This window comes from Alternaria atra (assembly GCF_907166805.1).
Source record: "Alternaria atra isolate CS162 genome assembly, contig: 28, whole genome shotgun sequence".
Classification (NCBI taxonomy): domain Eukaryota; kingdom Fungi; phylum Ascomycota; class Dothideomycetes; order Pleosporales; family Pleosporaceae; genus Alternaria; species Alternaria atra.
The window spans coordinates 515,671-534,929 of record NW_025091326.1 but is presented as its reverse complement, the minus strand read 5'-3'; the positions used below and the strand labels follow the sequence as shown (position 1 = coordinate 534,929).

General features: G+C 51.2%; 5 protein-coding genes across 5 annotated transcripts; 3 read left to right on the top strand and 2 right to left on the bottom strand.

Moving 5' to 3' along the window:
• Positions 1-373: 373 nt before the first annotated feature.
• On the top strand, positions 374-2,449 carry ALTATR162_LOCUS7227 (uncharacterized protein; the record flags this gene model as incomplete). The annotated part of the gene is made up of 2 exons (XM_043314855.1): positions 374-741; positions 790-2,449. 2 exons carry the CDS (start codon positions 374-376, stop codon positions 2,447-2,449), a joined length of 2,028 nt encoding a protein of 675 aa, XP_043170790.1.
• A 2,412-nt stretch (positions 2,450-4,861) lies between these two features.
• Positions 4,862-5,431, top strand: ALTATR162_LOCUS7226 (uncharacterized protein; the record flags this gene model as incomplete). The annotated part of the gene is made up of 2 exons (XM_043314854.1): positions 4,862-5,087; positions 5,142-5,431. 2 exons carry the CDS (start codon positions 4,862-4,864, stop codon positions 5,429-5,431), a joined length of 516 nt encoding a protein of 171 aa, XP_043170789.1.
• A 1,115-nt stretch (positions 5,432-6,546) lies between these two features.
• Positions 6,547-8,215, bottom strand: ALTATR162_LOCUS7225 (uncharacterized protein; the record flags this gene model as incomplete). Its single annotated transcript, XM_043314853.1, has 2 exons — positions 6,547-7,564; positions 7,614-8,215. 2 exons carry the CDS (start codon positions 8,213-8,215, stop codon positions 6,547-6,549), a joined length of 1,620 nt encoding a protein of 539 aa, XP_043170788.1.
• A 228-nt stretch (positions 8,216-8,443) lies between these two features.
• Positions 8,444-9,335, top strand: ALTATR162_LOCUS7224 (uncharacterized protein; the record flags this gene model as incomplete). The annotated part of the gene is made up of 4 exons (XM_043314852.1): positions 8,444-8,474; positions 8,536-8,987; positions 9,041-9,263; positions 9,313-9,335. 4 exons carry the CDS (start codon positions 8,444-8,446, stop codon positions 9,333-9,335), a joined length of 729 nt encoding a protein of 242 aa, XP_043170787.1.
• A 5,258-nt stretch (positions 9,336-14,593) lies between these two features.
• Positions 14,594-19,055, bottom strand: ALTATR162_LOCUS7223 (uncharacterized protein; the record flags this gene model as incomplete). Its single annotated transcript, XM_043314851.1, has 4 exons — positions 14,594-14,654; positions 14,708-15,236; positions 17,673-18,891; positions 18,948-19,055. The coding sequence occupies 4 exons, from the start codon at positions 19,053-19,055 to the stop codon at positions 14,594-14,596; spliced, it is 1,917 nt and encodes a 638-aa protein (XP_043170786.1).
• Between the last annotated feature and the right edge of the window lie 204 nt (positions 19,056-19,259).

Genomic DNA, 19,259 nt, shown 5'->3' with positions numbered 1-19,259 from the left:
AGGACGCATCACGAGTAATTGAGGCGTGCATCCATCATCAATCTGCGCATACCCTCTCCTAGGAAAGTTCGCCATCGGACCGCCCGGCTATTACTAGGATCTGGCATTGCGTCGATTCGCAGATCCCATCGACCACTCAGAAGCCACCTCATCGAACGTGGTACTGTTCTGCATTGTACGTGAAACTACTCGCGCGACAGACATCATCGGATTGCCGTAATATCTGTGGGACAACCCGCCGTCTTGGATTGCGATCAACGCGCATATAAGCTTCGACTAGGACCCGTGGTTCTGGGCAAAGTTTCTTCCAGCCATCCCCACTACCAGCATACAACAACGAGTTCGGCTTAGGCCTCGTTGTATTCTTGCTACCATGGCGAATTCTCACGAATTCACGCCACCATCTCTCCGGGATTATGGTGTTGCTGCACCCCATGGACCCAACATGACCGGCGAGCACCAAGCTACCCAGGAAATCGACATCCGGAATGATATGAGCGAGAACGAGTCTAGTGTATTCCATGCCCTGCTCCACCCTGACGACCTTTACAATGCCAACGGTACCTACTGGGCAGATATGCCCCTGGGTCAACGGGTCAGGTTTATTGGACAAGTCGACAAAGCTGAAGCAAAAGCCGAAGCAACCTACTTCTGGGATATGTTCAAGAAAGACCCGCTTGCGCCTTTGGGTCACTACTTCCGAACCTGCGTGATTCCTGGTATGGGTCTTGGTCTCGAGGGGTAAGTTGTAATATCTTGTTGCTCGAGTCATTACTGACATCAACCTAGCTACGTCCTCTTCTCCATTGGTAACGTCAGGCCTCTTCTGCAGGCTGCTTTCCCGGCATGCTGGGGTAAAGCCGAGATTTGCAACGAGACCTGGCTACAGGCTATCGACTACCTCGAGATCTGTGGTATCATTGTCGGTCAAATCCTTGTCGGTGTCGTGGGAGACTGGCTCGGCCGTCGCTTCGGCCTTATCCAAGACGCTGTTATCATGTTTGTCGGTCTTCTCATGCTCACTGCCGCCTGGGGTGTCACTCAGAACGGATGGGTCATCTGCTATGTCTGGGCTCTCTTCTTCTACGGTATCGGTGTCGGAGGCGAGTACCCCATGACAGCGACTGCTGGTATGGAGAACGCCGTCGGCTCCGGAAAGGTCTCTACCAAGGACGACCGTCTTCATCGTGGCAGGAAAGTTACTAGTGCTTTCCTGATGCAAGGTTGGGGACAGTTCTTCAACCAGGTCATTCTGATCATCTTGCTCCTCATCTTCCATGGCGGATCATCACCCCCATACTCCAAGACCTTGGCCCAGTGGACTTACCGTGTTTCCTTCGCCATTCCCGCTGTCGGTACTCTCTGGCTCGTCTACTTCCGTTACTACAAGATGAAGTCGGCTTCAAGGCAGCTCGCGCTTTCCAAGAAGAAGTCCAACGTTACCGGTTACGACGTTCAATCTTTGAAGCTCACTTTCACATACTTTGGTCCCCGTCTTCTGGCGACTGCTGGTGCTTGGTTCGCCAACGATGTTTTCTTCTACGGCAACAAGCTCTTCCAGAACGAATTTATCAGCATCATCACGCCTGGCAACAAGTCTGTCATGACCGGCTGGTTATACAACCTGATCAACGTCGGTGTATCGCTTTGTGGCTACTATCTTGCTTCCTTGCTCATTGACAACAAGCTTTACGGACGCAAGTGGATGATGATTGTAGGTTTCTTGGCCGACTTCGTCCTCTTCATTATCCCCGGTTTCGCCTTGGACTACTTCACGTCGCCTGAGAACATCCACGGTTTCCAAGCCATGTACTTCTTGTCCTCATTCTTCAACCAATTTGGTCCCAACAGTGTCACTTTCCTCGTCGCTGCCGAAGTATTCCCTACACCGGTTCGCGCCACCGCCCACGGTTTCAGTGCTGCTTGCGGTAAGGCTGGTGCCCTGCTCGCCGCCGTCCTGTACAACTACATCGACACTCAAACCAAGTTCTACTTTGTCCCTTGGTTCGGTCTTGCTGGTGCTCTTCTCACCCTGCTCTTCCTCCCAGACACCACCGGTCTGGATCTTAAAGAGCAAGAGCGTCGCTGGGCATACATTCGCGCCGGCAAAGAGCACGACTACCACGGTATTGCCATTCACTGGAAGCATCTGTCCTGGTGGGAGCGCTTCCGTGGCCAGCACAAGGACTACGACGCCAAGCTTGACTATGAGCAGAAGATCACCGAGATGCGCGCAGAGTGGCTTGAACGCCAGCAACACAAGTTCTCTGAGAAGAACGGCTGGGAAGGTGCTGACCCTGACGAGGACGACCATCTCGATGTACACAACTACTTCAAGCGCACCACACCTGGCTCGTCAAAGGGCCCTGAACCCTTGATGGCGCCCAATTCGGTGTCGGGAAGCGACTCGGCAGATGAGATTACGAGGGAGAAGAACGGACAGCTCTAGAGGAGCTATGAAGTAACATTCTGTTATAGATCCGTTTGATAGAATGTTGATTGTTAGCGTTATCGTTCTTTTTAAGCATTGCAAAGGCGTTTTCATCTTTGCGCGCTCGACGCAGAGTTTGTATTATGGTATGAATAATGAAGATCGTTATGATCAGTGCTTTGATCTGTTCAAACCTTTCCTGTTCCTATTGCAAGTTGTTGAGTTTGCTGAGACAGGCGGAGCGGCAGAAGCAACCATCGGACTTGTCGATGCATTGTTGAACTGGGTCAAAAGCAATATGAGCACGCCTAGGCAAGCTTCTTCGGATACAGACAGTAACCTGCAGCTTGTGTTCGGTGCTCAATGTATGTACATAACATTATGCACAGCATTCTCATGCACAAAAGTCCTCTGCAGTTGATCGATCCGAATAATAGAAAAGCCCTCAGCGCTTAGCCCCGGGCAAACCTGATAAACCATGTGAGGTTTCGCAATCAGCGAACACAACGTCAAGGCAGCCGCGTACCTGCAACTGGTGGCGCATTCAAGGAAAATACTAAACTTTACCGGTAACTTTCCTAGATCTCGGTACACAGGACGTTTCAGCGATCAGCCATCGTAGCAGGAGGACCTGAGAAGGTTGGTAGCCGGGGCAACAATATCCCGCCCGCTTTTTTTCTCCACGATGTGCGGGCGGTTTGGCGGTGACAGATGCTTGACTCTAGTCGGCGCTACTATGACAGCTTGAGAACCGCAGAGAAGTCTGTGTGTCGTGTGTGGTAGCTACCTAGGTAGATATGGGACCTGCGCAAGTGTGCAGCATGCCAGACGCAAGTGGTAGTAGCGACGGACAGACAGGATGGAAGGAATGTTCCTGAAGCTTTCGGCTTTTTCGCCGAACATGGACTGCACAAGCTTCACACTCTAGTATCTTCTATTGTGATCGCGCCGTAGTCACGCCGGCCGCCAGTTCATACCACATCACCTTCTAGCGACGTGAACGCAAGACGTCAAACATGAGACGGGAAGGATGACTGCGACGTCATGATCTCCTTCCCCTGGAATCGTTATCACGGCAGCGGCAAGAAATCATGCGAAACGAGATTACGAGCATGGACCTTGCTGCGAAGTCCAGAGAATGGACTGGGGTTGACCGTGCATTTTGACCTTTTCCTGCATGCGCCCATGTATGAGTGTACTATCTATGTAGGTACAGATTGGACTTTGTTTGTTTCGGTATATTGCGTTTGCAAGGGCTCCAGGCAAGATTGTTGAGTGTTCGGGCATGGAGAGATGGTTTGGTGTTAGTGGCATTCTGTTGAAGCAAGGGATCATCAGGAGAGGAATATTTTGTAGAGGCATCGATTGATTGCGCGTTAGCGAAGAGCGAAACTACGACGAGGGACACGCGTCACCCACGACCACGAGTATCAACAAAAATAATGCAGCTGCCGAAGATCGTATGAATCCCGGGTGCTGTTGCTAAGGATAGCAAAAGGATAGAAAAGAGTGGCGAACAGACGAAACACGGTCAAGACAGCGATGCGCAGGCAAACTGTTGCCAACAATATCCTGAGGGCTGCATAGGGCCACCTGTACCGGGCAACGATCTACATCTGTTATGGGCAGGCTTGAGCCGATCGAATGGTGACGGACCTGCCCCTGGCACTATGAGTGCTAGTGACATGGCCGGTGGGCGGGAGGCGTTTGCTGGCGTTGCGATAAGGTGCGCACAAGCGAGTTGCAGTGGAGAGACGTTGCGTGGCACCGCGAAAAGGCCTCCTCAGCAGTCAAACTCTTCATTGCTGCTTGCGTGTTTGAGCTGAATGTTGCTTGTGGCTGGGGCTGTAACCCTTAGGTGGCGGGCCACACGTCGACGTTCGCTATCGTCCAATCCCGAGCATCACGCACGCAATCAAAACGAAGCAATTCGGCGGGATTCACCAGCACGACAGCCTCTCCAACAGGGGACTAGCCCCGCCCAACGGTTCGAGTGGGCTAACTGGGAAGAAAGCGACTGAAATTCTTGGAACGATGCTTGTACATGTGCCAATCGAGGATGGGGATTGCGTCTGTGCGCCGGGACTGGGTTGTTCTACTCTTGTCGAAACACACGGGCGCAAAGCCTCGCCAATTACTCCCTTTCCACGTACACTTATGCACGGGGCACCATTGGGTAAGAGTGGGTCCCCCACCGCATTGCGACACAACAGCCGCAAGTCTTGCGTGAGTGTCGCCCTGCTGTCCCAGGCGAATAAATAGATCACTTGCGACCTCCCTCCTGTATCCTCATCCACTCCCACGCACAAACAGATTCACCCGCTCAACTCTACCAATCTACGAGTCGATCATCCAGTCGCTATCTTCAAGTCAAGTACTCTTTAGCAACTCTTAATACCCCAAACCCTCACCACCAAACACATCATCAACATGCGTTTCACTATCGCCTCCGTTGCCATCATGGCTGGTGCTGTCGCCGCTGTTCCTCAGTACAGCGTCCAGCCCATCTCCCAGATCTCCGACGGTCAGATCCAGGCTCCTCCTGCCACCAGCGCTGTCGGTTCCGCTGTCCCTCTCCCATCGCCTACCGACGTCTCCGTCCCCGCTGGTGTCACCACTGCCCTCTCCTCCGCTGTTGGCGACATCACATCTACTGGTAAGTCATCTTCTCACTCTGTTGTATACCAGCATGAAACTAACAACACCACAGTCGCCGCTACTGAGTCCGTCACCTCTGTCGTTGTTGTCCCCACTGCTACCCCCATTGCTCCCAGCGGCTCCCTGGTCACCCCCATCGTTGGCGGAAACTCCACTGCCTCTGCCACTGGCTCCGCTGCCGTCTCTGCGTCAACCTCCTCATCTGAGGAGTCCGCCACCTCTGGTGCCGGCAGCAGCTCCACCGAGAGCCCTTCCGCCCCCGAGTCCACTGGTGCCGCCGCCGGCAACATGGTCTCCTTCGGTGGCCTCGTCTTCGCCATCGGTGCCGCTGTCTTCGCATAAGCGCATCGTCTTCTCCATCACCACCAACTCTTTTTTCTCTTCTTCACGATATACCAACAACTCAGTCACGATTGGGTTGCATGTTTGTTTTAAAAAGCAACACGGAGTAACACAGCATTAATGGTGGGGTCTTTAATTTGGGGACTTCAAATGGCGCGAATTGGATGGGGTATGAATGAGATCGGATTCATGTATCCTGCTAATGCGACAATGTTCCACGGGGCTGCATACACATGGTTTGGCATGTATAGATAGTTAATTCAAATAAGATATTGGCCGCTGAGAAGCGCCATGAAACATTCTTCTTTTGTGTTTGTGAAATACTCTGGACGTTGAGACCTTTGCCTGATATGTCGCTTGAAAGCGATACTTGGCTGCGGGTAATTGACACACGTGAAAGCTCGAAAGTGTGCAGTTCAACGCGGAAGCTGTGGTACCTGGAACAGACCACGCCAATGCATGCAAGATAATCATAAAACTGCCTTTGATCATGCACTAGCCCTATCCCCCATACTGACCTTTGTCACGCATCTGCAAGGCCCATCATTCATTTCTTCACGCAGCTCTATCATCCGCTTCCTACTGCTCCTCTTCTTCTTCCTGCACAGCGAAGTACGTCTCTTATCGTGCACGCAACACGAGAAAGACAGCGGGCGGCCCCGAACCAACGAGCTTGCGACGTTGCATTAGCTCGTCAACACTAAGGAAAAACGCTACTTGGGCAAGCCGCAAGCTTTAAAGCTAGAGAACGATATTTTAGCTCTTGGCCAATATTGGGCTAACCAGTGAACCACGGTGTGCGTCTCAACCAATTCCTTTGGCTCTGAGAACCTTGTAAGATGGAAGGAGAGGAAGTGGTGCGCACGTGCTAGGAATGAATAGTTGCATTTCAGGTTTTAGAATTTACTATCGTATGGTATTGATAAAGGCGTCGAAGAGACCCCACGCGTTCAATGTCTAGATGACCGTGGTGGGAGGTTGTATAATAACTTGTCCCAGCGAATGAACCCTATCAGGTGCGAGAGAGCGCATGAAAGGTGCAGTATGAGATTGTGCAGAGCAAGTCAAATAATATAAATCTTCCGGGTATCATTCTCCAAGAATACAAACGTTGACTATCTTGCTTCAATAACCTGCGTGAGCAGCTGTCCGAACGGATTCAGTCCCTCGTCCGCGGTGAAGATGCGCTTCGGTATCTCAAACTCAACTTCTGGCTCCTTTTTCAAATCGCGGTCTAGTTCGACATCAAGCAGCGCCGTGTATGAGTGGTCCAAAAAGTCCTCCAGATTGTATGCCCGCTTGGTAAACTGCTCCGAGATGATCTTCGCCAGTGTCGCCACGTTAGGGTGGTAATGCGATTGCAATGACTCTAGCTCCCAGACACTGCTTTCGATGGCGTTTGTGACGAGGGGATCTTGCTCTTCCATGTCGAACGGATCGTCCATGCCCTCCTCTTCCAGCTCCTCCTGCATAGCTGGATCCCGGATCTCGCGGTGCATCATGAAGGTGCAGGCTGGATGTTTCTTAAACATGTTGTATGCCCAGGGTACTACGACGACTACACCAGCCGGCGGTCCATGGAGTGCTAGCCGCGAAAGACGCTTGATGAAACTGGCGACGAGGTTCGCGGGCAGATGGGAGGAGGACATGAATGTGTCTAGTAGGCGGAAGAAACGTGACCGGTGTTTGGAGTGGAGAAGGCCTTCGTCTAGAAGGGAATACAGCTTGAGGTAGAATGACGGGTAGTCCAGGTTCTTCTCTGAGATCAGGTAGTAGATTCCGGACAAAGCCAGTAGAGAGGTTGCGCCGCCCACGTTGTAAGAGTCGGTCAAGAAGTCTGATAAGATTTCAGGCTGTTGGAACCATGGTGCGATCTGGTGGGAGAAATTGTGCAGGATAGTTTTCCGTTGCTCCTTGGAGAGACCTGTGCGCATGGTCGCTAACCATGCTGCTTGCGCCTTCTCCTTGTATGCTTGAAGAGATGGTATCGGGCTCTTCCCTTGTACCTGTACGTAGAAGTTTTGGATGTCGGTCTTGGATTTGGGGACTTCGGTAAGCGTGTATAGGAGGGACAGGCTGTTCGCAGCTACGAGTTGGCGCGTTGTGATGTCGAGATCGCTGTCGAGGAGGTCCCTGATTGTGTTAGTAGATGCTTTGTAGTTCAGCGGGTGTAGGCACGTACTTGATGGTCTGGAATGTCTGGTATCGGATATCGTCAAACTGCTTCAGATACTTCTCCGCAAACTCCTCCCGGTTCAGATCATCCAGGGGAAGGCATAGCAATACCCGGATGAGTCTCGGCAGCGGTCCATTCTTGATCTTGTAGTCTTTCGATGACTTTGCCTCTTCTTTGACTAACCGCATAACCAGTGTCAGGGCCACAGACTGCTTCGGGGGGTGTTCGCTGCGGAGGAAGTCGTCTATCAGAACGTCGCAGAGCTCTCGGTAGCGCTCCTTCAACCAAGAAACAATGACGCCCTCTGCCTCGCTCATGCCCTTGCTCTTCACCATGTCGCCTGTCACCAGTAGTCGTGAGAAGACTCGGCAGAGGGCGACTGCGGCGAGTATTGGGCCTTCATCCTCCGCGTCTGCTTGCTTCGCTCGCTGCAGAAGAGTTGCAATATTGTTGTAGTGCTTCCGCGATTCGAGGATTTGTTTTTCGAGTTGTACAATTTCGGTCTGGATATCCTCGCCGTCGTCGCTGGGTGATTTGCGCCTGCTCTTGGATTTGGATTCGCCGCGCTCTGGTTTGCTTGGATCCCTCTTCCTCTTCACACCAGACATGCTGGCAGACTTTGCACCCGACATGTTTTTCTCAGACTCGTCTCTTGGCGTGGTGTTGAATTGCTGGCGAGCGCAAAAAAGTTGGCGATGTCGAAAAGTCAAGGCCGGGCGAAGTTCGGCTAGCGCGCATCGGCGTCGGCGCTTGGCTCAAGATTGGACGCAGCATCACGAAAAGCTAGCTTTCGACGACGACAAAGCACCCCAACTCCCCACTCTCATCAGACAGCCATGGCCTCACGTCTTGCAAGGAGCGCCGTCGGTGAGTAGCAGCTTTCCGATGAATATCAAATGCCATTGACCCCTGTGCTCACCCACAATAGGCGCCGCCCGTCTCCGCCCATCGCTCCCTCTCCGCGCCCTGCCCTCCATCGCCGTCCAGGCCCGCTACCAGTCCAACCTGCCCCAGGAGGACCCCAAGAAGAAGGCCCAGTCCGTCCTCGACGCGATACCCGTCCCCGGCAACAGCCCCCTCACCAAGGCCGCCGTTCTCTCCGCCGGAGCCGGTCTCAGTGTCGCCGCTATTAGCAACGAGCTCTACGTCGTCAACGAGGAGTCCATTGTCGCCCTCTCGCTCCTGACCATCTTCTGGGCTGTTGCCAAGTACGCTGGACCTGCGTGGGGAGATTATGCGCAACAGCAGGTGGACAAGATCTCCGGCATCTTGAACGCTGCCCGCCAGGACCACACCACCGCTGTCAAGCAGCGCATTGAGAGCGTCCAGGACCTTGGCGGTGTCATTGACATCACCAAGACCCTGTTCGAGGTTTCCAAGGTGCGACACTACGATTCAGGACATGCAAGGGCAGTAGACTGATGAAATCACAGGAGACCGCTCAGCTTGAGGCTCAGGCTTTCGAGCTCGAGCAGAAGACAGCCATCGCTGCCGAGGCCAAGTCTGTCCTCGACTCGTGGGTCCGCTACGAGGGCCAGGTCAAGCAGAGGCAACAGAAGGAGCTTGCCGAGGCTATCATCGCTAAGATTGAGAAGGAGCTCGACAACCCCAAGACCCTCAAGCAGATCCTTGACCAGAGCGTCACTGACATTGAGAGTATGTTGCATTATACTCGGAATGCATGACATGAGCTAACAAACATTAGGGATCGTTTCCCAGAAGGCATAAGCGTCCTATAGCATCCACCAGTCAAGTCATCCAATGTTATATAAACCTGTGCAATAGTCAAGCTCGTTCAATATAGAGTTACCCAGGCTTGGGAAAAGGCCGAAATTGATTTCGTTCTGTCTCCTGAATACATGCGTTTTGTCTGCTACCCCTCCCTGATCAGCGCTTCAGCTAGGCGAAGATGGTGGGTATCTGGTAAACTCTCATTCTAGGTTATTTACCGTATGGTCTGAAGCGGCGGTGAAAGTGTGACTCGGCCTCCTCACATAACTAACCATGTCCCTCAACTCACGTCCAGCGCTCTCGTATACACCTAAGAGGGCCTGCGCTACTGAAGCCTGGAGTATAGAATTCAATCTGAAGACCCTGGGAACACTCGGACCCCCACTCTCATCATTCTTACACAATCTTAACCGCGAACGACGAAGCTCAACCAAGTCTGCCCTCAACCACTGTTCATAAAAGAGGTGATCAATGCAGATGATGACTACAACGGCCAACAAACTATCCAGTCGCCCCTAAGTACTATATCTCGAGAACGGAATGGTCTCAGTCGAAGAGACACCCCTGTCCCTAAAGAAGCAGTAAGTCCTACATTAGCATGTAGTCTCCTGGATGTTAGCCACTAATACTCTCACCATTGGCACGACGCACAACAGTACCACCCGTCTCCTACGACTCCCAGCCGAAATTCGTACCAAGATCTACGCCCTCGTTCTCGGCAACATGATCATTTGACCCAATTGCTAAGCTTCTTGTCGAAACCTGATTCTCTTCTTCCTATTTGTCTCGATTATCTCGTGCTCTAACCGAGCTGTTCGGGCAAAACATCATTTAATCCAAGCGAATCTAAGCCTGGGGTAAGATTTTCTAGCCCCCACTGACCTAGGATCACGAGCATTGACCTGGTGGCGTCAGGACGCTCCCCAGAGAGTACCGTGAGTAGGAGCATTAGCCATCTGCCAAACATATTCATATGGCGGTGAAACGGCTAGTATCTGCCTCAAAACTGTTTCTGGCCAATACTTCAGGATGCAGAGTGTAGATCTTTCCAGAATAGTTCACAGTTTCTTGGTCCACGTGATGAGCAGCGTTATCTTCGCTCGATCAGTGTTCTAGAGCTTCAATGTTGCGCTCACGTTGGAACAAACAGGTTGCTCAAGGATCGATATAGAGCAGAGCTTACCACGATGTGCTTCGAATTGGGATCCTGCTTACCCTTCGGGGGAGTACTACCACACTGGCTAGAGACATGTCAGCGCCCATTTGCGTCCGGTTCGCTGTTTGATTGCGTCTAGGCACCAATGCCGGATACCAATGTGCCGCCTGCCGGGGTGGCTGGTGCTGGGCGGCCTCCCAGCTCAACGCGAACGAGAGCTCGGCTCAGCTTCCAACGACCCGTTCGCGACACGCTACAGTCTTTCTTCTCCATGCTTCAGAATCACAAGCTTCAGCTCGCGCATGCTCGATCTGAGTTACTAGAGTCTTCATACCCTAAAAGCCTACGCGCGGAAGCGATCATGTGAGTCTGTATTCAGGTTATACTGTCAGTGTTTCGTAGCTTAGCAAGACCACCTACCAATACTTCACTCGAGAAAGCAGCTTATACATCCACAGACTAGCCACAGATTAACATACCCCTTCCTTCGCCAGCCCAATCATCGAAAGCGCGAATACCTAGCTCGCTTCAGTCCGTCCAACCACGCCTCTTCCTACTGGGAGGGGACTGCTTGCTCTCGATATACCAACAAGCGAACTTTCCACCAATTGCACCCATGTGGACCAGCACTCGTCTCAGGCTTGCCAGCCTACCTCCCTGTACCGTCAGGGCGGTCGAAACGATCATATAAACATCCACTGTTGCTCGAGAAGGAGCCGAGAGATATATGCGAACCCATTCATCATACCCTCCAAGGGCCCATGCGTTACAACAAAGTAGCCGACATGCTCTTCCAAAGTCGTCGCTGCAGGCTTTCGGTTGCGCGTTGCCTCAGACTACCTAGGTAGGACAGGAAGGTTGCGAGACCTCACAACTTGGAGGTATGTAGGCAAAGATTATAAGGGAAACCAACCTGACACTTTCTGATTACAAACGCGGTTTCCATCCAACAACAACATTTGTAGAGGGGTTGCTTCATTCTTGGCTGTTGGAGCGACCGCGCGCCTCCCGCATATCCTGCGCTTATGGTTGACACTACCGACTACAAACGTACCAATTGTAGCAGCATGCCACCCTCCCATTCATTTTGCCTGCATCCCGCTTTACAGCGCCCACTCGCCGACTGCTTGCCTACTACAGCCGGTGGGGAATGCTTATTCCAACCGCATACTGAATGGATATAACTGTATCCATTGCGACGTCGAGATGAAAGCGAGCATATGGGCGGATAAACAATGTTGTGCCATATTTGGTGTGGAATGAATGTTGCTTGCAATTCTGAGTAGCAGGAAAGGGTGTAAAAATTGAACCGAGTGCATCTAATTGCTGCCTCTTACGATTTCTTTCTAATAGCTTCCGATCTTGGTTCATAGTCAGCATGCAATTCGCAGCTTCGGCTATTTTCGATATTTCTTCCTGAAGACGTATCAAATATCACAGAGAAACCTGTGCTACAACCAAACTCTCAAATACTGTGATGTTAGGAAGCTTGGTCGGCTACGGAGTCTGGCATAGTCCTTGGTCTTGAGCAGCTGGTGGATGGATTGCACGCGCTCTACGGTGACTATGAGGTATCCACAATTAGACAATATATCAGCAAAATACTGGGCAATCGGCGAGAGACCTCGTCGTCGTGTATATCATTGTTAGCGCCTTCACTCTGATCAACGGGGTTGCATCATGCGTCATGTTGTCAGACTGCGTATCCTTTACATGGATTCCATTTACCATCGCTGTCACTACAAGTAGCAACCAGCCGTCAAACTTCACAGCAAATGAAACGCCTGAATGATCGGATCTGCAGGGGTTGGATGTTGATAGGTTCACCGTCGCGCGCGGATGTTGCTTACGGCGCCGTGGTCCTCCATTCTTCGGTAGCCCAAGGCCAATGCACCCTCATCTCCCATCGGTGCGCTCTGAACATTCAGACCTCTCGAACCCTCTAGAAACATGATCTCCTCTGCTATCTCTTTACTTTTCCGGATGACCGTTCGGATTTCAACCACTGATTTTGGTCGCTTTCGCGCAACAACACAGATATTGCAGCTTCTGTACTAGCGATAGATGCTCTCAGAGTGCCCCAAACGACCCAAACACACCAGAGAGAATGCACGTCTCATTAGGCATACAAGCTTGCTCCTCGTCGAGACGTTGAGAGCTCTTCAGCTGCCCATCAGGGAACGGGAACAGTGTATTTGTACTACCTCCCTTTCACGTTGCCTGCTCCTCCGACTACCAAGAGCTAACGCGTCTCCTTAGCATTGATCCAGATTTCGATAAACGTCCATCCATCCGGAACCTAGTAGCACGTACTCTAGCCAACGTTAAGCGACTTTCTACGTAACGCGAATCCACCTGCCTTTTCCGATACATCCCGAAGTCAATTCAAGGAGGCACTACATATACACAAGGTGCGAGTGGTCTTATATCTGGGACGCAAAACTATCTCTAGCTCGATCGCTGAGAGGGATGTGTAACCACGGGTGGGATACTGTTGCGGAGCAAAGCTGCATCTCTAGATGGGATCCCCTGATTGACTAGACTCGATAAAGGCGCGATACTATGATGCTCAGGCTATCTGGGCAAGGCTTTTGAGGTTCCTGGAAGCTGTCTCGAGCTGTGGCATGGTGCACTGTTGGTGGTAAGTACAGCAATGCTAGAAGGCAACAACAATGCGCTACGTATATGGACGCGTCAAATTCTCGTAAGATCCGACCTACGTATCGTGTTTTTATGTTTTGATGAACTCTAAAAGCGAAGTGGTGGGATGAGAGTCGGACAATATGTATGTGCTTGTTGCACAGGCCGTATATCCTATGCTTCCTCAAAAACAATTCACTGCTGCTTCACTCATGCGCTGTTTTGGAGAGTCCTTGCTCTGATTATTGGAACGGAACTTGGATGAAAATGCAAGTAGCTATTGACGTTCCCGTATCTTGTCGAGTTCACGCGACGAGAGACACAGTTCTTACACCATCTCGTTCAAGTGGTCTGCTTCCTCTTACTGATCACCTTCAAAGTCGAGTAGGCTATGTATAGAGCCTGGGGCTGGAAGTGAGGGTTTCGGGGCTAGGGAGTGACGCATCGTGAGGTTACTGGGGTGCGCGATGCCATCGACTGGCTCGCTCAACGCGTTCCGTGACTCGTTGATTGAGGCTCATTGCTGGCGTTTTGATCTCTGTTGCCTGATCCGGCGCTCTCACCGTCTCCGTCCGTAGGCGGGGGAGTGTGGCCTGTCCGTTTCGGGGTTGTAGACTTAGAGGAGGCGCGTAGCTCTATACTTGAGTTAGCCTGCTAAGAGCTTCCAGTCAATGTCGCGGCGTATCAGACCATGCATTTTTAGGCCTTCCTCTGTGATGAGTCGGATGGGAGGACGAGGCATAGTGAATAACGCCGTGGACAAGATGTATTTCGACGCTGGGCGGATGTGGCTTGGGAAAGACTTAAGTCGGTTTATGGGAGTACTCTGTAGAAGATAGTAGTATCAAAATAGCATGTAAATGACAATTTTGAAGTTGGGGAATTTCCTAAGCGATTGATTGTGGCTTAGGGGGAAGAGGATACACGACCGAAACAGCAGCCAGCCTCACGTGCGTGATCCGGTCTTCCGTACTTATCAGTCATCTTTGTGAAAGCGACTCAAGCATATCCTTAGAGCGAGTTCTCTACGCGCGCCCCTATCTTATTATTAGTAGTAAATCTTGTTTAATGAACCCGAGATGGAACTCAGAAGACTCTTCATAGTCATGTACTGACAAAATAAACGAGTTGTGGCTACCGGCTTAGTAGGTTGATGGATTTTGGTCTAGCTGCTGCTGCTGTCGTTTCCTTTGGATGTGAACTATTTCCGAGTTACATCGAATAGGCATGCCTAAAAAGAGACACGCAGTACCGATGCATAAGCGCTTGGGTGAGCGATCACCGTCAACATGTATGCCTCGAGACTTCGATTATAGACGTTCCGGATGAAGCACTAGACATGTGACTTGAAACGCACTGTTCCGATTCGGTCCTAGTGTATCATTGGCGGTGAGAGGGTACAGGCTTCCATTTCCAGGGGATTAGACGACACTACCATTCCAACACCACAACACATCGCTTATTGAGTGACCTGCCAGTCGTTTGTGATAGTTACGAAAACCACCATCGCCTGAAAATATCTACAGTACTGTCAGTAAGTGTTGCTTCAGAAAGAGGAGTCATGCTGTCTTACGCTGTCACAAGTATGAATAGAGGCATAGACCGCGGACCCATGAGTTGTGCTGACGCGGTGAGAAGTAGACAGAACAACGGCATAATAATCATTCGGGATGTTTGCTCCTGGACAACTGTGAAAGTGGCGATCGGTGCGATTAGAATCAGAATGGCCAAGACATAAACTGAGGCATTCGCGACGGCTGAAACGATCTTCTCATGGACAAACTCAACATCGGTCCCAGCGGCCATCGGCTCCCTTCGATGCATAGGCAATATATGCAACAGAACTTTCGAAGGTCGAACAATATACTTGATCACCCGGTCCATAAGGAATTCCCGGATAAACTGCGCCATCGGCTCAAGATCATCGCTTTCGACCGTGGCCAAGTCGTTTGGTATAGGTTGACCTATATCTCCGTATAGTGAAGCCATCTCCCCGTTTGCAGCGCGTCCATCACCGCCGTTGTAGGTGCGATACAGGTGCATATTGGCTTTCGAAGGTAGTGGCGCCATGCTCATCTTCTGGAAACCCTCAATGACTCGACCTTTCACAATGGTTAGCTACGGCTTGTGCATTCGTATGGTGGGGATTACATGCAGTGGAGCAGCAGGCTATCGACTAAGGCATCCATTGCTCTTGTATGTGCAGACTCCTCTGGATAAATGTCCTCTTGGACAACATCGTTGGATGACACATCTTGCCAAAGGGACGCATCAGCAGCTCGCATGTATCGATGGACTTTGCTCTCGATATATGCTATAGCACGTGCCCACTCCTTACTGAACCTTTCGTGTATACAAGCCTGCCGATATTGCGCTATGATCTCGAAGAGTTCGCCGCGCTCGCGCAAAGCCGCAATACATTCCTTCGTGGATGGCGCACCACAGGGGAGACGTGAGTTAGGTTCGGTAGCCATTACAAGAAGCGAGAGTCTCCTAGAACGATGCAAGGCGTCCAAAAAAGAAGACGAGGAAGAAAGTCGTCGTGGAGAATTGCGTGCGCCATGAGGGAAGGTCCAGAGTATATAAGTATGGTATGAAGACAGGGACGTCGTCAACGAATAGAAAGACGGACCACAGCGAGATCTTTGGACCTGCCGTCACCCCTGTTTTCGTAAGAGCCTCAATATGAGCTGTCAGACAAACATGCAGCACCAGAATGCCGCGACAAGACGCAGGATATGCACAAGCAAGGCTGATGGGTAGAGTCATAGCTACCGCACCTAGTCTTCTATTACACCGCTTGAGGCCATCTCTGGGACCACATCAATCGGACACACACGAGTGCTCACCGGAAATGAGACTTCAGACACCGTGATAGGCTTGACGGTAAGCTCAGGGAAAGACAAGGCCGCACATAAAGAGAGATAGCCACATTCGACGTCCACGATCAGTCAAAAGCCATAGGAAGCGCAGTTTTTCGCGGCCTTGGGGGGCTATGCCGATGCGTAAAAAGAGACGACCGGGGTTGTGAGATGGTGTGCGGACATGCATGCTGTGAGAACATCCTCTGGAAGCTGACCGTCACACGCTACGATCGCTGGCTCGACCCGTGCCGATAACTCCGCGCGAAACGCATTGCGCTCTCAAGAGATGGCTCAAGAGATGGCCAAAGAGTTGGAGTTCATGGTTGTAAAGAAGCAGTGCTGGAGCTCTTGAGTTTAGTGCTCCTGCTAAGTAACAAGCGAACTTTGGTACCGAAGGCCGCCAAACTTCGACGACCCCGCCGTAACAAATCGTCCTAAGATCTATGCTCTCGAGCCATGTACTTACTCACTGCATTCCCGGACCGATACTGCATTGGAGTCAGCTCACCGAGAGTGCGCAGGTTACATTCAGGCAACGATTGCACTTTCTTCCTTTGTCGCTGCGCAAAGACGTCTTCTGACAGCGAGAAGACAGCCCGTGTTCGCTCACAACTCCAGTGTGCCGCTGACGCGCTCTCGCGCTATCAGATGACTCTGCCTTACAGCAGCACATGCTGTGCGACAATGGAGTCAAACGGATCAAGGTTGACTGCACACATTGGAACAGTGCGCCCATGGCGATGTCTTCTTACGAGACGATCTCTACGACAACTGTACTGATACAATCCCTGCGTCTAGCTATTTGCGATCATAGTCTGACCACCATCCTGTCGGTATTGACAATACGCGCCCATTCCTGCAGCTCGAACGGATCCTTCGACCTCGACGGACAGCGAAGACAACCACTACACAACCAGGAGCCAAATGATATCTTTTGACGACCCTCCTCAGCTGGCTACCCATGCATCTTGGGCCTTCGTTGTTGTTCCAGTAGTATTGGTCGTTCTGGGAGTCTACACCGCCTCTATGCTGAAGCCGTCAGCCTTGTCGTTGTCGATCCGCTCGCGAAGTGATGATGGATTGCTCCCTCGCTCAACAATACAGATACTTGTGTTGCTACCGTGGCTATTTGCATCATGTCCAAGCGATCAGAAAAGCTCAAACTGCCTCCCATAGTCTAACGAAGATCATCCGTGGCGCCACTTGCGTGGTCAAATCCTCACCGCCAGACCTTTGTTATCCTTGGGTTTGTATGGGCGTTGACCTTATCTTCTCGGTCAGAGTTGAAGAGTCGAAAACAGAACAGTGACTGGACTCTGATTGCGAATCATGATGTACTTGGAGGGACAGCCGAATTATAGCACCTCACCAATTGAATGACCGTGATCTATCTATTCATGGTGGTATCACAGAACGGCGGTGGCGCAACATTGATGCAAGCATGTATTCTGCACTCAATTAGGATGAGACGGTGTCGATGTGACCCGCATATTTAATTCATTGAGTCGCGACTTTACACACCCAATAAATCGTTTTTAAGTGCCTTCATCGCACTTCGCTACCAAACTAACCTTTGCACTCTCTGAGCCCGCTGTGTCCTCACCCTCGCCGGAGCCCTGATATTCTTTTTCGCAGTCTTCCACTTCTTCTCAACATCTGCATAGCGATCCTCACCTTTCCAATTTCCCACAACCCTGTCCACCGTGCTAATTCGCGCATCCAGATGCTCCAAGCCAGGTGTTAGCTCAAGCACCTCCTTATAGTGCTCCGGATCCCAGGCCAACATGTCGGGTGTGTAGTCGATGGGACCGGAGTGGTCTTCACCTCCCATGTCAGATATCGTCAAGCTCTTCAAACTTCCGTGGAGGCTCTGCAGTATGACGCACAAATAGTATGTTAAGATGTCGATGCTTTTTACACCAAAGTCGAGAGTGTGAAGAGATTTGATTGAGGCTAGGAAACCTGCTAGAACGGGAAGGCTATCGTTCTGAGAGTATGGATCCCATGTCCCATTGCGATGTGGGCGATATGGTGACCAGTGGGTCCGTAAGTTGATGTGGAATCTGAGGTATTTAAGATTGATAGCGCGGTTGGTGAGGGAAGCGATGAATTCGTGTGACGCGCCCTTGGGGAGGTCCAGGCGTTGTAGGCGTTCCCAAGACGTTGCACGCGCCCAAAGGTTGCAGTTTTCCGCTGTCAATGCAAACTCGTCATGTCTCAAGGCCAACTCCAAGAGCGCGGGAAATCGATCGCCAAGCTGAAAGTCGAAGTTGAACACACTGTATGTGACGCTTTCCCAGTCTTCGAACTGCGCACGTTGGAGGACTCCGTCAACGTCGAGCGTAGAGATACGCAGAACTTGAAGGCTAGCTGGCAGAATGTTCTTGATCAAGGACAGTTCACTCAGGGAGTGTCCTGTATGCTCGGGTATGGTTGAGTAAATTTCCGTATCAAGAGTGTACAGCTGAGGAGAAGAAAGCAGACTGCGGCTAAGGGGTTGGAATGTGCGGTTTCGCAGTATGAAGTGCAAATGCGCTAAAGGGTACAGTTCGTGAAATAAGTCGAGCATGGCTGGCGGAGGCGCGCAGTTCGCACTCCAAGTAAGGTCCTGTAAGTTTTTGACGCTCCTTAGGATATCCTCTAGCACGGGCGATATTTCGAGTTCAAACTTGTCTTCATCCTTGAATGGGCCTATCTTAAGATGCCTGACATACTCTCTAGTAGCCTCATCTCTATCTTTGAGCCTTTCTAGCATCTTTGATGATAGACTCGGCCCAAGAAGGGTGCGATCATGGATCGTAAAGTCGCGAAAGAACAAGTATTGAGACTCATTGCGACATGCTTTCGAAACGAGGCGAAAGTTTAAGAAGGCTTCCCGATCAGTTTCGTAAATCTAACAGATGTGATCAGAGGACGGGAATGTCGTGTAGCAATTAATCAGGTACGCACGTCTTCCATGACGATAAGAAGGATCACCAACGGCACACGGAGTAGGTGGGAACCGGGCTTTGCAGTCATCTTGCTTGGTGGTCGCTTCATACGGCGAAGAGGGGACATCTTAGCGTGGAGAAAGTGAGGATAGAAGTTACGGACAACGAAGAAGAGTGAGGGCCTTTACCCCAGACTGCTGCCTGGCTTTCTTTCGCGTTGGTGATGGATATATGAGGCTATTATAACAAAGAGGGCGCAGCAGCGTATTTATCCGTTCCTGTACGCAAAACAACTCCTACTGGCCCCTTTGAGCCCGTTGAGGTTAGACTG